This window comes from Oncorhynchus keta, chromosome 36 (genome assembly GCF_023373465.1).
Source record: "Oncorhynchus keta strain PuntledgeMale-10-30-2019 chromosome 36, Oket_V2, whole genome shotgun sequence".
Lineage (NCBI taxonomy): Eukaryota > Metazoa > Chordata > Actinopteri > Salmoniformes > Salmonidae > Oncorhynchus > Oncorhynchus keta.
Genome location: NC_068456.1, coordinates 20,064,840 through 20,082,994, shown reverse-complemented (window position 1 = coordinate 20,082,994; position 18,155 = coordinate 20,064,840). Strand labels below are relative to the sequence as shown.

At 42.7% G+C, this 18,155-nt stretch overlaps 2 protein-coding genes across 11 annotated transcripts; one reads left to right on the top strand and one right to left on the bottom strand.

Moving 5' to 3' along the window:
- Positions 1–258: 258 nt before the first annotated feature.
- On the bottom strand, positions 259–8,953 carry LOC118369772 (protein ecdysoneless homolog). 7 transcript variants are annotated; one of them, XM_035754460.2, is made up of 9 exons: positions 8,678–8,953; positions 7,874–8,285; positions 7,704–7,791; positions 6,374–6,551; positions 2,555–2,656; positions 2,035–2,253; positions 1,822–1,889; positions 1,553–1,740; positions 259–1,404 (listed from the first exon to the last, which is right to left on the bottom strand). In XM_035754460.2, exons 6-9 carry the CDS (start codon positions 2,064–2,066, stop codon positions 1,237–1,239), a joined length of 456 nt encoding a protein of 151 aa, XP_035610353.1. In that variant the 5' UTR covers positions 2,067–2,253; positions 2,555–2,656; positions 6,374–6,551; positions 7,704–7,791; positions 7,874–8,285; positions 8,678–8,953; the 3' UTR covers positions 259–1,236. The 7 variants fall into 7 exon arrangements, with proteins under 7 accessions (XP_035610353.1, XP_035610352.1, XP_035610356.1 ...); XM_035754459.2 differs by having other exon boundaries at positions 7,874–7,988; XM_035754463.2 differs by having other exon boundaries at positions 259–1,401; positions 7,874–7,988.
- A 210-nt stretch (positions 8,954–9,163) lies between these two features.
- LOC118369771 (protein FAM149B1-like) lies at positions 9,164–16,363 on the top strand. 4 transcript variants are annotated; one of them, XM_052498634.1, is made up of 16 exons: positions 9,164–9,656; positions 10,073–10,189; positions 10,434–10,581; positions 11,203–11,345; positions 11,733–11,894; positions 12,101–12,259; positions 12,489–12,670; positions 12,859–13,001; positions 13,407–13,529; positions 13,912–14,024; positions 14,221–14,451; positions 14,840–14,963; positions 15,075–15,200; positions 15,349–15,430; positions 15,525–15,674; positions 16,283–16,363. In XM_052498634.1, the coding sequence occupies exons 1-16, from the start codon at positions 9,610–9,612 to the stop codon at positions 16,333–16,335; spliced, it is 2,103 nt and encodes a 700-aa protein (XP_052354594.1). In that variant the 5' UTR covers positions 9,164–9,609; the 3' UTR covers positions 16,336–16,363. The 4 variants fall into 4 exon arrangements, with proteins under 4 accessions (XP_052354594.1, XP_035610348.1, XP_035610350.1 ...); XM_035754455.2 differs by having other exon boundaries at positions 9,166–9,656; positions 15,861–16,363; XM_035754457.2 differs by having other exon boundaries at positions 9,167–9,656; positions 13,407–13,475; positions 15,861–16,363.
- The last annotated feature ends 1,792 nt before the right edge of the window (positions 16,364–18,155 follow it).

Here is an 18,155-nt window from a genome sequence, read left to right as displayed (position 1 = left end):
TTTAATCCATTTTAGAATAAGGCTGTGACGTAACAAAATGTGGAAAAAGTGAAGGGGTCTGAATACTTTCCCGAATGCGCTGTATATTATGCCCGTGAGCCTCACAAGTAATACAACAAATGATATACTACCAGTGTGATCATATTCCTATTTTTTTGTTGTATATAATTTTAAAATAGTTTGAGTAGAACAACACTGACAGGGCAATTCAAGCATAGTCAACTGGCAGTGATAATGTACTGGGCCTATAGCACAAACCTCATTGATACAGAACTGTTTTTAATTGCATAGTTAAAATCTGAGCAGTAGATCTCAGCTTGCATTTAGACTCAGAAAGTGATCTCTACTCCGAGTTCTAGAAACCAATACAGCAGTGTTTCCCAAACTTGGTCCACGTTTCGGTTTTTGCACTAGAAACTACAAAGCTGAACCAAAATAGGGCCTACACCAAAACGTGCACCCCTTGGGGTCCCAAAGATAAGGTTTGGGAAACTCTGCATAGAGACACACCATGTCTTCAAGGTTTTTCAAATCCCCACATGAAACAATAAAAAGTTAACAGAAAGCAAGTCCACATGTTTATCTCAAATGTATTACTAAAATTGGCTGGGCTTTGGTTAATATTGAATCACAATGAGATTGTGTAATAATAAGGCACATGGTAAGTGAAGAAAATAATATTTTCACTGCCTCGAAACCTCATTTAACATCATATATTTAGAAAATGACTACACATTTTATCAAATCGATTTATATAGCCCTTCTTACGTCAGCTGATATATCAATGTGCTGTACGGCTTTATTATTTGACTAAGTAATGATTTAAGTGCTGTAAAACAAAAAAACATTTGAAACTACATGTTATATTTAGGATAATCAGATTCACATATCCAAAAGGGGTGAAAGTGCCTCTATGTTAGGATCACAACTTTGTAGGGTTACAGTTACCTTTTAGATCCTGCATTCAGAATGGCAAACATGATCCAGTTGTCAAACCACTGTCCTGAGGTACATGATTGATTCTGGTGTGGTCCATGGTGTACTCTGAGAGCAAAAAGTTTAAAGGGCAGTGTATCTAGGCTGCGCAGACAGTAAGAACTAGGTGTTGGGTGATTTTCTTTGCTAGGGCATAATGAGCGGTCAGAGTTCTCAATGAATGGTCAGAGTTGAGGGGCAGGTGTTCAGCATGAACGGTCAGTATTGGGTGGCAGGTGGATGCCCAGACTCTGCAGCAGGTTAGAGGCCGGCCCGGCCAGCCCGGGAGCTCAGAGACTCCAGGAGGTTAGTGACCATGTTAAGGTCTATGTCCAGGGGCTGGATCTCCTCATCCTCACCCAGCAGACCCTCCCCGCTGGGGGAACGAGGGCAGCCATTGGCTGCTGGGCCTGCTTTATTGGTGCCCTGCTGGAATCATAGAATACAATCATTATTTTACATATTTATATGCAATTAATGAAACTTATGTATCCCTGATCCTTCCTCTTTCCAAATAACTCTTTACAGAATTTGCACACTGCAACAAGAAGTGGTAAATATCGATCACATATCTTACCTGCTGGTTGAAGCTCTGTCCCATGCTGGTGCCCATGAGCTCATGGTCCATCTCATCCATGTACTTCCTAAGACCTTCCGAAGCCTCTGCCCCTTCATCCCCCCGCAGTCCGGTAGGACCATCCACTGCCTCATCGACATCATCTAGGTCATCTGAATCCAACTCCTCATCCTTAGCCCCTGACATGTCTACATAGCACATAGCTAAAAAGTACACTGACCACCTGTGACATGGCCTTCATATAGAACTTACTACTAGCAACTACATACCCAGTAGTCTGTCCAGTGCACTGGCCATAGAGTCTGGATCAAACCCGAAAGGCTCATTTGAATGGGACCTGTAACATAAACAAAGGCAAATTACATTGATACCCGTTACAGTCAGCAGCTAGCATACGTTAGCATTCTACACAGTATTATCTCATAGCAGTTAGCATACAGGGCTAAGTAGAACAGTGTGGACAGACAGTCCGTCAGTCTCACCAGGGTAGATGGGCCCCTTCATGTGACGACATGGCGTTGATGAAGTTCTTTATGCCTTGGGTCACAGTCACCAGGCTGTAGCTTCCCCCCTCCTCCTCACCCCTTCCTCCCCGTGCGTCTGTTCGGTGTGGATGGGCTTAAGCCACCCACCCCCACTCCTCCCCCTATGCTCCAACAGACGCTCCAGCTCCTGGGCTGAAATATCCAGCCAACTCTCACCTGGAGATGGGGGGCATTAGAAAAATCAGTGTTTCAACCAACTCATTCTAGCTCATCATTTTGGAAAACGCTTATTTAACCAGTTTACGATATGGGTATGTTTAGTAAAGGCTGAACCCTTCCTCTAAAAATCAGCAGGCCTTATACCTGTGTGGTTTTATCTGACACGAAAGCCAGCAGTCTACTTTGTGGTGTGAACATATCAGCGCGGTAAGTGTCATATAATAACAGGGATTTTACTCATTACACCTGAGCTGATACTAGACTGAGTGACTGCTGTACTGTAGTTATAGGTGTTTACCCACTGTCCTCTGGGGGTAGATGAGCCTCGCATTTCCTCAGTTCTTCCACGTTGCAGGGATCCCAGCTCTGTAGCAGCTGAAGGATCTCCTCATCTGGGGCCCTGCCACCAGAGTTAAACACACACACACACAGGATAGAGTGTATTCACACACATATATGCAGGCACACATGTAGACAAACAGACACCAGTGTTCCTGGTGTTCCTGCAGAGCCCTGCAGCTACCCCTGACACAGACAACAACCACAATAACACATCACCAAAAGGGATAACATTATGAATCACTGACAATTGCAATGCGAACAGCCCGATACCGCTATGCTCATTGAAATGTAAAATAGAGGGCTGTTATGAGTAATCTAGGAAATATTACTGTTCAGGAGAATATGGTCCTTCTGTAGCTCAGTTGGTAGAGCATGGCGCTTGTAACGCCAGGGTAGTGGGTTCAATCCCCGGGACCACCCATACGTAGAATGTATGCACACATGACTGTAAGTCGCTTTGGATAAAAGCGTCTGCTAAATGGCATATATTATTATTATATTAGAATATAAAAACACCTTACTGGTTAGCTAGCATCAGAGATTAGCGGTCTCACACACTGAACAATGATTTACTTTTGTTTGCAAGATTGCGTCATCTTTTGTTTCTGTTTCTAACCAGTAATATAACAATTATACTCCAACATGTGTAATCAGTTCTCTTGGTTAACAATCAATAGAAGCAAATGCCATGCTGTCAAGATTGAAGCGGTCTAATAACCATTAGGCTACAGATAGTGCTCCTGACGTATATTGGTACAAATCCTATGAGCTACAGTGTCTGCTCAATTTTATATCATATACAGTACCAGTCAAAAGTTGACACACCTACTCATTCAAGAGTTCTTTATTTTTTACAATTTTCTACATTGTAGAATAATAGTGAATACATTAAAAACTATTAAATAACACATATGGAATCACATATTAACCAAAAAAAAGTGTTAAACAAATAAAATATATTTTATATTCTTCCAAGTAGCCACCTTGATGACAGCTTTGCACACTCTTGGCATTCTCTCAACCAGCTTCATGAGGAATGCTTTTCCAACAGTCTTGAAGGAGTTCCCACATAGGGCTCCCGAGTGGCGCAGTGGTCTAAGACACTGCGTCGCAGTGCAAGCGGCGTCACTGCAGTACCTGGTTGGAATCCAGGCCACATCACATCCGGCCGCGATTAGCAGTCCCATAGGGCAGCGCACAATTGGCCCAGCATCCTCCGGGTTAGGCCAGGTTTAGGCCGTCATTGTAAATAAGAATTTGATCTTAACTGACTTGCCTAGTTAAATGAAAAAAAAAAAAATGCTTAGCACTTGTTGGCTGCTTTTCCTTCACTCTGCGGTCCAACTCCTCCCAAATCATCTCAATTGGATTGGGGTCGGGTGATTGTGGAGGCCAGGTCATCTGAAGCAGCACTCCATCACTCTCCTTCTTGGTCAAATAGCCCTTACACAGCCTGGAGGTGTGTTGGTTCATAGAGCTGTTGAAAAACAAATGATAAGCACTAAGCGCAAACCAGATGGGATGGCATGTCGCTGCAGAAAGCTGTGGTAGTCAAGCTGGTTAAGGGTGCCTTGAATTCAAAACAAATCACAGACAGTGTCACCAGCAAAGCACCCCCACACCATCACACCTCCTCCATGCTTCACGGTGGGAACCATACATGCGGAGATCATCAGTTCACCCACACCGTGTCATGGCGGCTGGAACCAAACATCTCCAATTTGGACTCCAAACCAAAGGACAGATTTCCACTGGTCTAATGTCCATTGCTCGTGTTTCTTGGACCAAGCAAGTCTCTTCTTCTTATTGGTGTCATTTAGTAGTGGTTTCTTTGCAGCAATTCAACCATGAAGGCCTGATTCATGCAGTCTCCTCTGAACAGTTGATGTTGAAATGTGTCTGTTACTTGAACTCTGTAAAGCATTTATTTGGGCTGCAATCTGAGGTGCAGTTAACTCTAATGAATTTATCCTCTGCATCAGAGGTAACTCTGGGTATTTATTTCCTGTGGCGGTCCTTATGAGAGCCAGTTTCATCAAAGCGCTTGATGGTTTTTACAACAGCACTTGAAGATACTTTCAAAGTTCTTGACATTTTAAGGATTGACTGACCTTCATGTCTTAAAGTAATGATGGACTGTTATTTCTATTTGCTTATTTGAGCTGTTCCTGCAAAATCAAAGCCCCGACCTAAATCCTATAGAAAATGTACAAACCTGACTCAGTTACACGAGCTCTGTCAGGAGGAATGGGCCAAGATTCACCCAACTTCTTGTGGGAAGCTTGTGAAGGCTACCCGAAACATTTGACCCAAGTTAAACAATTTAAAGGCAATGCTACCAGATACTAATTGAGTGTATGTAAACTTCTGACCCACTGGGAATGTGATGAAAGAAATAAAAGCTGAAAGAAAGAAATAATTCTCTACTATTATTCTGACATTTCACATTCTTAAAACAAAGTGGTGATCCTAACTGACCTAAGAAAAGGGAATTTTTACTAGGATTAAATGTCAGGAATTGTGAAAAACTGAGTTTAAATGTTTTTGTCTAAGGTGTACGTAAACATCCAACCGCGTGTGTGTGTGTGTGTATATATATATATATATATATATAATATTTATATGTACACAACTATGTGTGTGTGTACATACACAATATTATTTTTTTTTTTTCACACTATGAGATTAGAACAATACTATGACAATTATGATAATGACCTTTTAGTGTAAAAGCTGCTTGAACAGACAGCCTTAAATTTCAGCATGTTTTGCTGGGATGGGGGTTTGGCAGTTAATTAGTTAATAGACCAATAAGAAAGAGTTCCAAACCTCTCTGCCAATAACAGCTCATTTTCAGTTTTCCCCTCCCCACTCAATTCTTTTTTGCAGGAGAAACTGCTCTTGCTAAGAAGTTACCTGTTTATTTTTTACCATTTTGATTGAAAACTGTAAGGTACTTAATTGTTACCATGAAATTATTTGACGGCTGCATTGGGCCATTAACATATGGGAAAGATAGCCATTTTTACATCTGTTACTGCTATCTGGGTCCTTAAGAGGTCTCTACCCTAAACTTAACCCCTACCCTAACCTTAATATTTTTACATTGTAAATACACTGTAGCAGTCAGAACAACTAAACATCTTCACCCAGCTCTCCTACATGAAAAATATTGGTCTTGTGGAGTCAGTGGATTCGTCCATTATTATAGAGAGGTTTTCTATTTTGGTTGACCAGACTACAACTCCGTTTTTTACTTGTGTTAATGAAATCACACATTTTGGGATATTGGCGCTTGCATATCCTCAACATTTACATGCATTTCTATAGCGAATGAAAATGGCTACTTTGTTCAACGATAGGCTCCATTTTCATAGATAAAATGCAGATTATTCCTATATAATGTTGATAACAAACAATAAGTTAAATATTTATGTTGATTGTGTAATAATTTGGTGCATTAGTCTAAAGTGTAGGCTGCTGATGACAATTTTCAGCAAACAATTGACTTGAAGTCAATCCACATGGTTGGGAATTTATATTGGACTAATTGGATAATTACATTAGATTGTCACGGTATGCACATGTGACAATTAATTCACATGTGGTGTGAGAAGGCGCTATATCGGCCTCTTGAGGTCAGATGATCGAAATGCGGGCTAGAAAGAAAACAGCCAAAGGCCTGGCCCTAATCATAAGACTCAAATCTACCCTCAAACAGAAACCTTACAATCACTTCAACTCTTCATAGTGTTGTTTCTGCTGTGTCACTCACCCCTCCAGTCTTTTCCCTAGAGCAGTGCGGATCTTGGGGCTGGACAGACAGGCCTGAGTGTGGGACGAGAGCAGGACCAGAGTATGGTTCACGCTGGGCACTGCGTTCATGGGCAGGCCAACTCCACTAGAGCGGGAGGTCAGGGCAGGATGCACAGCTCACCCCTGTAGAGGAACACCTAGCAGACCAGAACCAGGGGAAGAGACACAGATGGACAGACTGATATAGGCCTACAGAGGCAACACACGAAGGGATAGTCAGCTATGTGAAGAGATGTATAGACAGTGATAAACAATTTGTAGTCATCACACATAGCCTAATAATGGAGCCTGAAGTTCAAGGACCTTACATGTTCTGTTTAGAGGAGAATTGGCTCTGGCAGCCCAAACATTCCATGTAAACATGAATCAATTGTCAATTGCAGTACGGTTCTGGAAACATAAAGCCATCTACTATCATATCACATAAAATTAATTCACAAATGTAAAATATACACTGTCGTACACTGTTTTAAACACAGTTGCAACCGACAGTATTTTTCAATGAAAACAAGTTTATGGCGTCCGTCTTCCATTTACGCACAGGTGTTCAGAGACGCAGATAGCTAATTAGCACAGGTAGTCGACTGTCTTCCATCTGTTTTACATAAACAACTGCTGTAATATGGAAATATGGCCATGTGGGAACTCTAACCCTATAAAGGTGTACACATTTTCATTTTGTTTCCAAAACATCAACAACAAACTAACATGGTCCAAGCACACCAAGACAGTTGTGAAGAGGGCACGACAAAACCTATTCCCCTCAGGATATTTGTCATGGCTCAGATCTTCAAAATAATTTACAGCTGTACCATCAAGAGCATCCTGATGGGTTGCATCACTGCCTGATATGGCAACTGTTCGGCCTCCGAACGCAAGGCACTACAGAGGGTAGTGCGTACGGCCCAGTACATCAATGGGGCCGAGCTTCCTGCCACCCAGAACCTCTATACCAGGCAGTGTCAGAGGAAGGCCCTAAAAATCATCAAAGACTCCAGCCACCCTAGTCATAGACTGTTCTCTAAGCTACCGCACAGTAAGCAGTACTGGAGAGCCAAGTCTAGGTCCAAGAGGCTTCTAAACAGCTTCTACCCCCAAGCCATAAGACTCCTGCTACTACTCTCTGTTATCATCTATGCATTGCCACCCTACCTGCATGTACATGAAAATAGTACCGCATGTGTGTTAACTTTTAGTGCAAGTGTCAGGGCTCTTAACACAACTCCCTGGTCAGAAAATACTATCATAAATAGGCGCTAAATGGGCTACATCAAACGTAGACAACTTACTCGGTTTCCACTGCTCTCTGGGTTCAACCACTTGGGAAGATAGTCTGCTGCTTCAATCAGAAGGAACTCCCCATCATTGTACTCTAACCTGCAAGTTAAAGTAAATATCACTGGGAAGTTGAAACTAACTGGAAGTAATAGAGCTTTGCAGACCGTGTGCTCCACTCTACCTGGCAGCAAGTTCTGGGAAGGCTTGTGTGATCTGAAGCAGGAGGTATAAGATGAACCACTCATCCCCCACTGTCCACAAACACAGCGCTGCCTCCAAAGTGTGCAGGAACTCCCCTTGCAGGTACAATCAAGACATGATCACCATTCATTCAGTCAAAGCATCAAAAAACATTTGTATCCAGGTCAGAACCAGTACTGTGCCTTTCTCAGTGTGGTACTTGAGGTTGAATGGCTGGTGTTGCCAGATATACTGCACAAGGAGAGGGGCAACCTTGGCCAAAGTCTCAGACGTAGATCATCAGACTGTGTGTCTAAGAGGTTAGGCTGAACCAAGAAGGGATAGTATTGGACCATGTCATCTAGCAAGGCTGTTCTCCTAAGTGGGTCCATAGTGGGGGTGGCTTGATGAACCTATGATATGAGCAATAACAATATAACTTATGTTCCTTTGCTTTGTTATCAGCAGAGACTGTTGTATGTCAGATCATACGACATCTCTATAATGATGTTTGAATCATAACTGAATTATAGGGTACAAGCTCTGCTTCCAAACTGTTCAGACAGGCAGCTTGTCTTTTATCGATAAACTTATTGTGTAACTATATGTAACTGCCATTGATCACATGATATTTTGATCTATAAGTCTTCAATGATAGGCTTACTATTTTACACTGAACATTACATTTGCAAACGAAGTCATGTCAATAAAATGAAGCTAGCATCCTAACTAGTCAGTGTCTTTACTAGCTAATCGCATGATCAATTAACGTTAACTTAGGTCACAGTTCTGAGAGAGGTCTTACCTTGCCTTGTTTATTATGTATATGTTTTAACGTTAATCTTCAAGAAGGAATCCCATAAAAATAAAATCAGTTGTCAAGTTCTGTCATTCTCATGCCGCTAGAGGAACTGTTTTTTCCCCTACCATTAATAGATCTCGGTTATAATACTACCGTTTTTGTAATTGGTTCCTATATGACACGCATTTATCCCAGAAATAATAATATACTTTGATGAAAATTTGCTTCAAAATTACGATACACAAAAAATATAATGAATCAATAGAAAAGTTGTACAATTTACATAAAATGTGGAATTACAATTGTTTTGAATTCTATACGTAGACAACGTTCCCAGGTGAGACGGACATAATTTTGGAGCGCAATAGGAATATCGCACAGAACACAGGGAGTTGTAGTCTTTTATATTTTTGCAAAAGGTCATTTTAGAGGAGATCAAAATACATTTCCCGTGAGGTATAGTGATAAGAAAGTTAGGTATCCATGACAGCCTTGTTATTGTTGTCGTGAGGGATGCTGTAGTTAATGGCTATATTGATTATTTTACTGGCGCTGCCTGAAACATAACCTATAATACCATAATACTTTTAGGCCGCGTTTTATTTGAAGTATTCCACTGCATTGTATATTAATAGGTCACTTCGTGCACAACTGCGCGGTTTGATTCTCCCTCTCAGTTAGCTAACGTTAGCGAATCTAGTAGCTAGATTGCTAGCTGTTTGTTAACGTTAGCAAGTTCGCTGCAATTAAGTTCCACATCAAAGACAACGAAGCTAGCTAGCTAGGTAACTTGCTAGGGTACAGGTGTTATTGAACCGCGGGCGGCTGAAAATGACAAACCTCTGCCAAAAGGGCAAGTGGGGCCATGAATCAGAGGGAAGCACGGTGAGAGAGGACACTCGGGGGGGCATGAGGCGATAAAAACGGAGAAAAGGATGATTTCGCGATACACCAGGCGGCCGGTAACGCACAGTCTTGAGATGTAAGTAATAGTTGCTAGCTAGTGGACAAGTTTGTCATTCTTTGTTAACTGTAATTTCTGTCATTCGAGATTGAAATATGGTAACCTGATTGACTAAAGTTAGATAGTTGGTTAGCTAATTATCGGGTGACAACGTAAAGGATAATGTAGTGATCATGAGAGCCCATTTGTCAAACCAAGCCAAGGTCAGTTGGCTCCATTACACAAATGGATGCAATAGGATGATGTTGTTCAATGCTGTAACTGATGACGTAAGGGTCCCACTTCTACCTCATATTTCACTCCTTGTTTGTTTGGGATCAATGTCTTTTTACAACAATAAATATCAACCCACCAAAGTATTACAATGAAAGATATATATATCAATGCTATTGCTTATTCATTTTTTATTCAGCTATATTTTCCCTTCTCTGCAGTCGTGGCTTATCCCGAAGCCACCTTGACCATCACCCTCTCCCAGAAGAGGTAGACGATGACTTCCTCCCCCAGCACCTCCTCCATGACCTTCAGGAAGCTGTCTCAACTTACAACAGGTATGACCTGTTTTTCATGAACTGGACAGGTGAAACCATGTACACTTGTAGGGAGCAGCCATATTGCTTTCACAGATCCTGTATAGATGTGTGAAGGAGACAAAATAGAGGGAGGTAGCCAGTTACATAATCTGAACAGCACAGTAATATACCTCACTGCTCTAAAATATTCCCTGGTACACTCAACAACACACAACACTGTAACGTACAGCAACATGTAAACAATGTCTGTCCTCTGTTGCAGCTCAGAGACGACGTCTGCAGCCTCTAACCGGTCAGACTCTCCAACGGTCACCACTGGAAACACAACGCGGGCCTGGTCTGGGATCCACAGCTACACAGGGACAGGCATCTCTACAGAGAGGAGCTCTGTCTTCTCCTGGGGCTATGATGTGAGTCTCACCTCACCTTCTCAGCTGGCTGCCAGAATCTTTCAGTTCAAATGCCCTATGTTCTGAGTATTTTGAAGTGCATATATAGCGAGGCATAGCCATGCTGAATGCTACAACAGTCTTGTATGCAGATTACCATTAAATTAGAGTAATGATGTTTGTATTGTAATGACTTAGTAATGAGGACAATCTGCTCTGTCTGCAGAGGTCATTTCCCTCATGGTTTCACTTCGTCGTGATGCTGAGCTTTCTAGAGCTTGTCTTCAGAAACAAAACAAGAAATATCTGATTTATTTACACAGCCATGTCCCCAGAAGGCCTCATAGAACTCATACCCCTACAGTCCTAAGTTACGAACTTAATATTGTACAGTACACACAAACACTCGCCTGTGCACGCACACAGTCTTTGAAATATACATGCAAATGGTACTACTTGCTCCAGCACAATCACTTACACAGTCACCTGGGAGCCATGTAGCGTGCTGTGAAATGAACAGCGCTCAGCGACATGCTGCTAATAATTGATAAGTAGCTTGAAAAGCAACAACCTTCTGTCAGTGTGCCTCTCGGTCGGGGCTCCTCTCACTCTCTTTTTCCCTTCCCTCTCTCCATCCCTCAGGAGTTTGACAAGGCGGCTTCGCGACAGGTGCAGCAAATGTTTGAGGAGATTGATGAGGAGCTTTACGAGGGGCGGGGTGGGGCGCATCTACTGGGGCTGCAAGATGAGTGTCATCAGTGGGCATTCAGGTTCCCTCACTTACGGTGGGTCCTCACCCTACACCCCCTCATCTCACACATTACTGCCACTCTAGCCTGGCTCCTTCCACTCCTCACCTGTAAATGTATTGCTGAAGGTCATTTGGCTGCTGTATAGTGATACTTCTTAAAAAGAGCAGTCTAACTTAAAGATACCTAAGATAAATCTGATTTAGATTTGTTTGCAAACCCGAGAAGGAACTACTTACCACATAATAATCGGCCCAAAACCATTGGGCCCCTATACACAATGAGAGAATGTGTCCTAGACCATTGGCTCAGCATTACAAAATTAAATTGTTAATCAAATAAATTAATTTTCCTGTCGGTTGGATTCATTTAAGTTCTAATCACTGTTTCACCTCCTATCCACCCTACTATGTGAACCCACAGGATTCTGGGTAGTCAGCTGGTGTGTCCCAGTGACGAGGGCTTTCAGTGGTACGCAATCTCAGGGAAGGGGACCGGGACACCCGCCAGCACCACTGCAGCTGGACAGAAGGACAGCAGTAGTAGCAAGCCCCAGGATAAGGACAAGCCCGGCCCCAGCACAGAGTGAGCACTAGCTACTGATGCTGTTAACCCATCAATTATAGATTACCGTTGGCTTTGTGGTTTTGTGACCTACATACTGTGTGGCTTGTCAAACAGCAAGTGAACTAAGTAACACAAGGCATACTGGCACTGGCTAGTCTAAAAAGTTTGGACTGATGCTGTTGAGAAACCGATGTCAGTGTGAACCATGTTGTTTGTGTGTCCAGTCTGTGTGTGCAGGGGAGAAGGGCTGTGCTGTCCAGGCCCTGTGTGGCAGTTGACCACCCCCCTGGTACTCCCAGTGGATCCAGAGGTCATGACAGGCCCAAGGTGATCGAGGCTGAAGGCCTGATGGAGGAGTACCTGGCCTTTGACAGCAGGGACCTGTGAGTCACCACCCAGCTCTCCTATTTAGGACGCTTTAAATGTAGGGGCATTTCAAATACTTTAAAGTATGGTGCACTTGATTGAGCTTGTAGCCTACTTTCAGGATTATCCCAAGGGTTCCATTGTACCAAGTAACCTAAAACAAAGCTTAGTATTTGAAAGACTTTGACATTATTTTGCAAAAGGTTTGTTGTGTTGATGGTTTAATCTGTGGTTTGACTTTTACAGGGATGATGAGTGGGAGCAGGGGTGGGTGGGGGCTGGTCGGCGGAGGTACTGCCTGCCTCCTGTGTCTCCCTATCGCTGTCGCAGACAGGCGGCCCTGGACTTGCTCTTTGACGACGTGTGGCGAGAGCTGGTTGGCTGGATGGAGGAGCTGGTCCGCAGGCATTGGGAGGGCTATGTCTCAGGTAGGACCACAGGGCTATGTCTCAGGTAGGACCATAGAGAAAAGTCTCAGGTAGGACCACAGAGAAAAATCTAATGTAGGACCACAGGGCTATGTCTTATAGGCACTTTTGACTTGTCATTGACTTTTTTAAACCAACAAATCCATCATTGTCAAATTGACAGTATTCTGCCCCCTTCTTATTGACAGATGATGAGAAGACTGCAGTGAACTTCAGCCCATCACAGTCTGATGCTGAGAATCCTTTCCTGCTTCTGTCCACACATCCCACCCTTCTCCCCAGGCTAGGCCAGATCAGGGTGCCCCAGCTAACAGGCAGCCTGCAACCCCAGGTCAGTGCCCTGAGAGGGGGTTGAAGAACCACCTTCTCAGAGAGTGGAACATCCTACTCCTAGGATGTAGGTTTTATGTCAATAAGAAATGTTAATAAGCACTGTGATTGAACTCCATAATAACCTTCAGATGTGTTTGAGAGTTTAGGAAAAATTCGGCAAACTGAAAACAGTCACACTGATGCTGAATTGTTTTCCCCTGCTGTCCGTAGTTCTTCTCACTCTTGTTTTGAAGGCTATCAATTCATTAACTTTAATCCTTTTTTCTTTCCTTCCTTCTTTTTGTCCCCTACTCTGTCTTGTTCCTTGGTCTGTTTCACACCTTTCAAACCAACAACCTTGTATCTGTCCACCTCACTCTCTCCTTTTTTCTCTCTCATTTGGTCATCCGTTTTTCCCCCAAAGACCACAAAATCAAGGGTCTCAAAGCACAAGTCCAGACGGAAATCCAAAAAGCAGAAAAAGCCATCCACTGTATGTAACTCTCACCCAGAGCCAAAATGGCGCCGATCGACGCCATCCACAGCGGCATGTTATTATTCACTCCTAGACTGAATGTGCTTGTGCCTGTTGAATAACACAAACATACCACTTTTAGTCACTTTCATACTTCTTAACCAATTGTTGAGTATTTCTTTACACACGTCTCTTATTTAGTTCAATAATGACCATTTTGGAATGCTTTTATTTACTTCCCGCTTTAATTTGCTATTTTGTCTAATCGTCTGTTTGGTCTCAAGTGGGTGGTGGTATGTTGTCTCCACTTGGTTGCATGTAGAAAATCCAAGTTGGAGCTGACTGTGGTGACGTGCAAGTGTCCGTAGGGATGATGTGGCTGTTTTTTTTTTAGGTGAATGACCACTTTTGCCTAGTCTAACTGTATCTTCTTCTGCCTCCCTCCCTCCTACAGTCCAGTCGGGTACCAGTAGGGGCAGCGGTGACGCATCACAACCTCAACGACCTCATAATGATCCACGGCATCCCCCTGCAGCAGAGGAACCTGGGTGTGATGGAGAGAGCTCAGTATGGAGACTGATCATACTCATGATGATACTATAACAATCTTTATTAGTAGAGTGTAGCATAAGGAGTTAACTGTAGCCGTGAACCACTCACCTTTTATCTCATTAAATAAGAGAGCAAGAGACTGTTATTAGCTATGGATATGTAGGTTTTTGCATATGTTACTTTAAGTTAAGGTTCACTGCTTCCTTCTCAGGGATCCTGAGGAGAGGGTGGTGGTGACCCATCGGCCAGGGTCCAGTGTGATTCCGTCCAGCAAGCCCCGTCCTCGCCGGGTGCTGGAGCAGAGCTCCTCCTCCCTGTCCCGTCCGCCCCAGTCGGCGCTACGCCGTAACCCCCCCCCACGTACCCTTCTGCCCTTGGTTCCCTGCCTGACACAGTTCAGTGCCGCCGGCTCCATGGAGGAGGTCATCCGTGGGACACGCCTGTGAGTTAACTTAAACGGGGTTACCCATTCTCCATCTGGTCCCTGTCCTCTTCCATGTACACCGCCTCCCTCCTCACTCCCGTCTTATTTATTGCTCTGAAGCTGGAGAACCGTCTGTTCAGAGAGATTACTTTGAAAGCTGTTTGCTGTTTAACTCTTGCCTTGTGGCATTCTGTTCAGCAGAAGGGAAGTGGAAGAGATGTGAGAAGTTGTGTGTGATTAAGTACCAACGGGTGAACTTTTAATGAACCCTGAGTTAAAGAAGATCTGTGTGAAGCATACAGTATAATTTACCCTCATGTGGAATGATTTCAGTTTGCTCCATGTTAAAGAGACTTGTGTAACTTTATGGAAAGTGTGGAAAGTGAACAGGGCTGTTACTCTCCAGACCCACAGCCAGTGACCGCCTGGCCTCGCCTCTGATACCTCTGGGCAGGAACACACTCCTTCCCCCCATCGGGACAGAAGAAGCTGAACCCACGCACTCTGGACAGCACTTCAGACCTACTCAGGTATTGGACGAGTAGAACTCTGCATAATAGTTGTACATCTTGCACTGACTTGACAACACTTAAATCTATCACCTGCTAATAACACAACACTATTTTATTTTGTGTGTGTAGCGGCATAGAGGCTTGTCCAGTCGTGCCCATAGTGCTGTTACAGATGAAGCTGGTTGTTTGCTTCCTCGGGATCGGCTTCATCAATTGGATGTATTCTCCCGTCCCAACACCACCCACACCTACAGGGTATGGCTATAGTCACACACGGTAAAAGTTATTATACCACTACAGAACGATTTAGGCATATTTTGTAGGTTTGTATTGTAATGGATAAATATGGAATATGTTTGCCTACGTCCCAGTCCGTGAGATTTAACTCTGGGTTCTGTTGCAGTCAGACACCCCTTACCGCCGCTCCTTCACGGTGCTGGACAACATTGGACAGGGGCGTCCTGGCAGAGAATCTTTGGGTACAGGTGGGCACCTCGTTTTACATTGAATACTGTACACAATTTCTACGCATTAATTTTTGTGGCTGACTCATTGAGTCTCTGTCTGGGACACTGGCAGACTCTTTGGGCATCGGAGTGATGGGCATCAGTCTGGGCATCAGTCTGGGTATCAGCAGTTCCTCCTTCCTGGACTCCTTCATCCACCACCCTCTGGGCCACTCCCCCATCAAGGATGAGGAGGAGCCTGACACACAAGCCCCTACCCCAGGTCAGTAGGAGCCATCTGTGGTCCTCATTTATAAAACATGTCGCTGGGTTGCGGTCTAATTATGTTTGAGAGAATTCGGTTGTAGCCTCTGGTTATCTAATGAGAAAAGTCATTATTTTCAGACAGATGATTTGAATATTAACTATCAATGCTCATTAACACTCATCTTTGTCCTGCCCTCCTCAGCTGTACTGGTGCCTGTGTCAGTCCCAGCACGCTCCTACAGCCGGGGGGGCTTCACATCCCGCAGTAGCAGACCTGGGTTGTAGTCCCTTCAACCGGTTGTCACTAGTTAACACAGCCACAAAGTCTTAATTATCATTAAACCCCACCCATTTCTATAATTTCTCTTCTTACAATATGATTTTAAACCCAACCACACTGCTAACCGTATGCCTAACTTTAAAGTGAAAAATAAAAAGCTATACATTTTTTGCTAATTTTGACTTTGGCTGTGGAATTTGGCTTTGGCACACACCTCAGCACGGCAGGATGCAAGGCCCTGCTGCCACTCCCAACGGGGCCTTCAACAACACTTTATACAACAAGGAACATTTCTACATTGTACTGTTAGGTGATTTTATTTTATGCTTTTTTTGTTTTTCTAGAGCCCTATTTTTGTATGTTGGAACTCTGCTTACCTGGCTGCCAAAGACAGTAACCCGTCTCATTAAACCTATCTGTATGTATGTTGGTATGTATATTGTTTATGTTCTCTGATCTCTATACTCTGAAATTCTTCTATGCAGGGAATGAGTCGTTCTATGAAAATGGTGGCTTTTTGACCAGCCAATAAAAAGTTTTTACAAATTAGTCATAATAGTTAATGCCGTAACAATGTTAATGAAAATAAATTACAGCATATTATTTTTTGTATATTACATTAAAATGCGTGTGTTGCCTTTGTCACCGGTGTTCCCTATATTTGAATGACAATTAAGGCTTTCCAGAATGTAATTTGAGTATTTACTTTACATATATAATCCAAGACGAAAAAGGTTAATGATAATATATAAATTATTTAAACAAAACATATTCTTCTATAACACCAGTGACAAACCTTCAGACTGTTCTAATAAAAACAGCAGGAACATTAACCAGGAAAAAAAATCTGCAGAAAATATAGAATATCTAAGATGGTGGCCACAGTAGCTCAAACCACACTTCTTAAATTGTGAATAAATTACTTAATCATGTGATTTGATCAATTATTTTAAACAAATTTCCTTTTCCCCATACTATAAACTGTAACACCAGTGACTGATCTTAAAGCGTCGCATGAAATTACCAAATTAATCATAATTGCTAACATGAAAAGACTGCAGACTAGTGGTCGACAGATTAATCGGAATGGCCGATTAATTAGAGACGATTTCAAGTTTTCATAACAATCGGAAATCGGTATTTTTGGATGGCGATTAAAAAATTTTAAAAAATAAAACTTTTTTTTTACACCTTTATTTAACTAGGCAAGTCAGTTAAGAACACATTCTTATTTTCAATGACGGCCAAGGAACGGTGGGTTAACTGCCTTGTTCAGGGGCAGAACTACAGATTTTTACCTTATCAGCTCTGGGATTCAATCTTGCAACCTTACGGTTAACTAGTCCAACGCTCTAACCACCTGCCTCTCATTGCACTCCACGAGGAGCCTGCCTGTTACGTGAATGCAGTAGAAGCCAAGGTAAGATGCTAGCTAGCATTAAACTTATCTTATAAAAAAACAATCATAATCACTAGTTATAACTACACATGGTTGATGATATTACTTGTTTATCTAGTGTGTCCTGCATTGCATATAATCGATGCAAAGCTGGGGGATGATTTAACAAAAGAGCATTTGCGAACAAAAGCAATATCTTTGCACGACTACCTGACCATAAACACCAATGCCTTTCTTAAAATCAATAAACAAAAGTATATATTTTTAAACCTGCATATTTAGCTAAAAGAAATCCAGGTTAGGCAATATTAACCAGGTGAAATGGTGTCACTTCTCTTGCGTTCATTGCACAGAGTCGGTATATGCAACAGTTTGGGTTGCCTGGCTCATTGCGAACTAAGTTGCCAGAATTGTACGTAATTATGACATAACATTGAAGGTTGTACAATGTAACAAGAATATTTAGACTTATGGATGCCACCCGTTAGATAAAATACCGAACGGTTCCGTATTTCACTGAAATAATAAACGTTTTGTTTTCGACATGATAGTTTCCGGATTCGACCATATTAATGACCAAAGGCTCGTATTTCTGTGTGTTATGTTATAATGAAGTCTATGATTTGATATTTGATAGAGCAGTCTGACTGAGCGATGGTAGGCAGCAGCAGGCTCGTAAGCATTCATTCAAACAGCATTCATTCAAACAGCACAGCGCTGTTTATGACTTCAAGTCTATCAGCCTAATGGCTGGTGTAACCGATGTGAAATGGCTAGCTAGTTAGTGGAGTGCGCGCTAATAGCGTTTCAAACGTCAA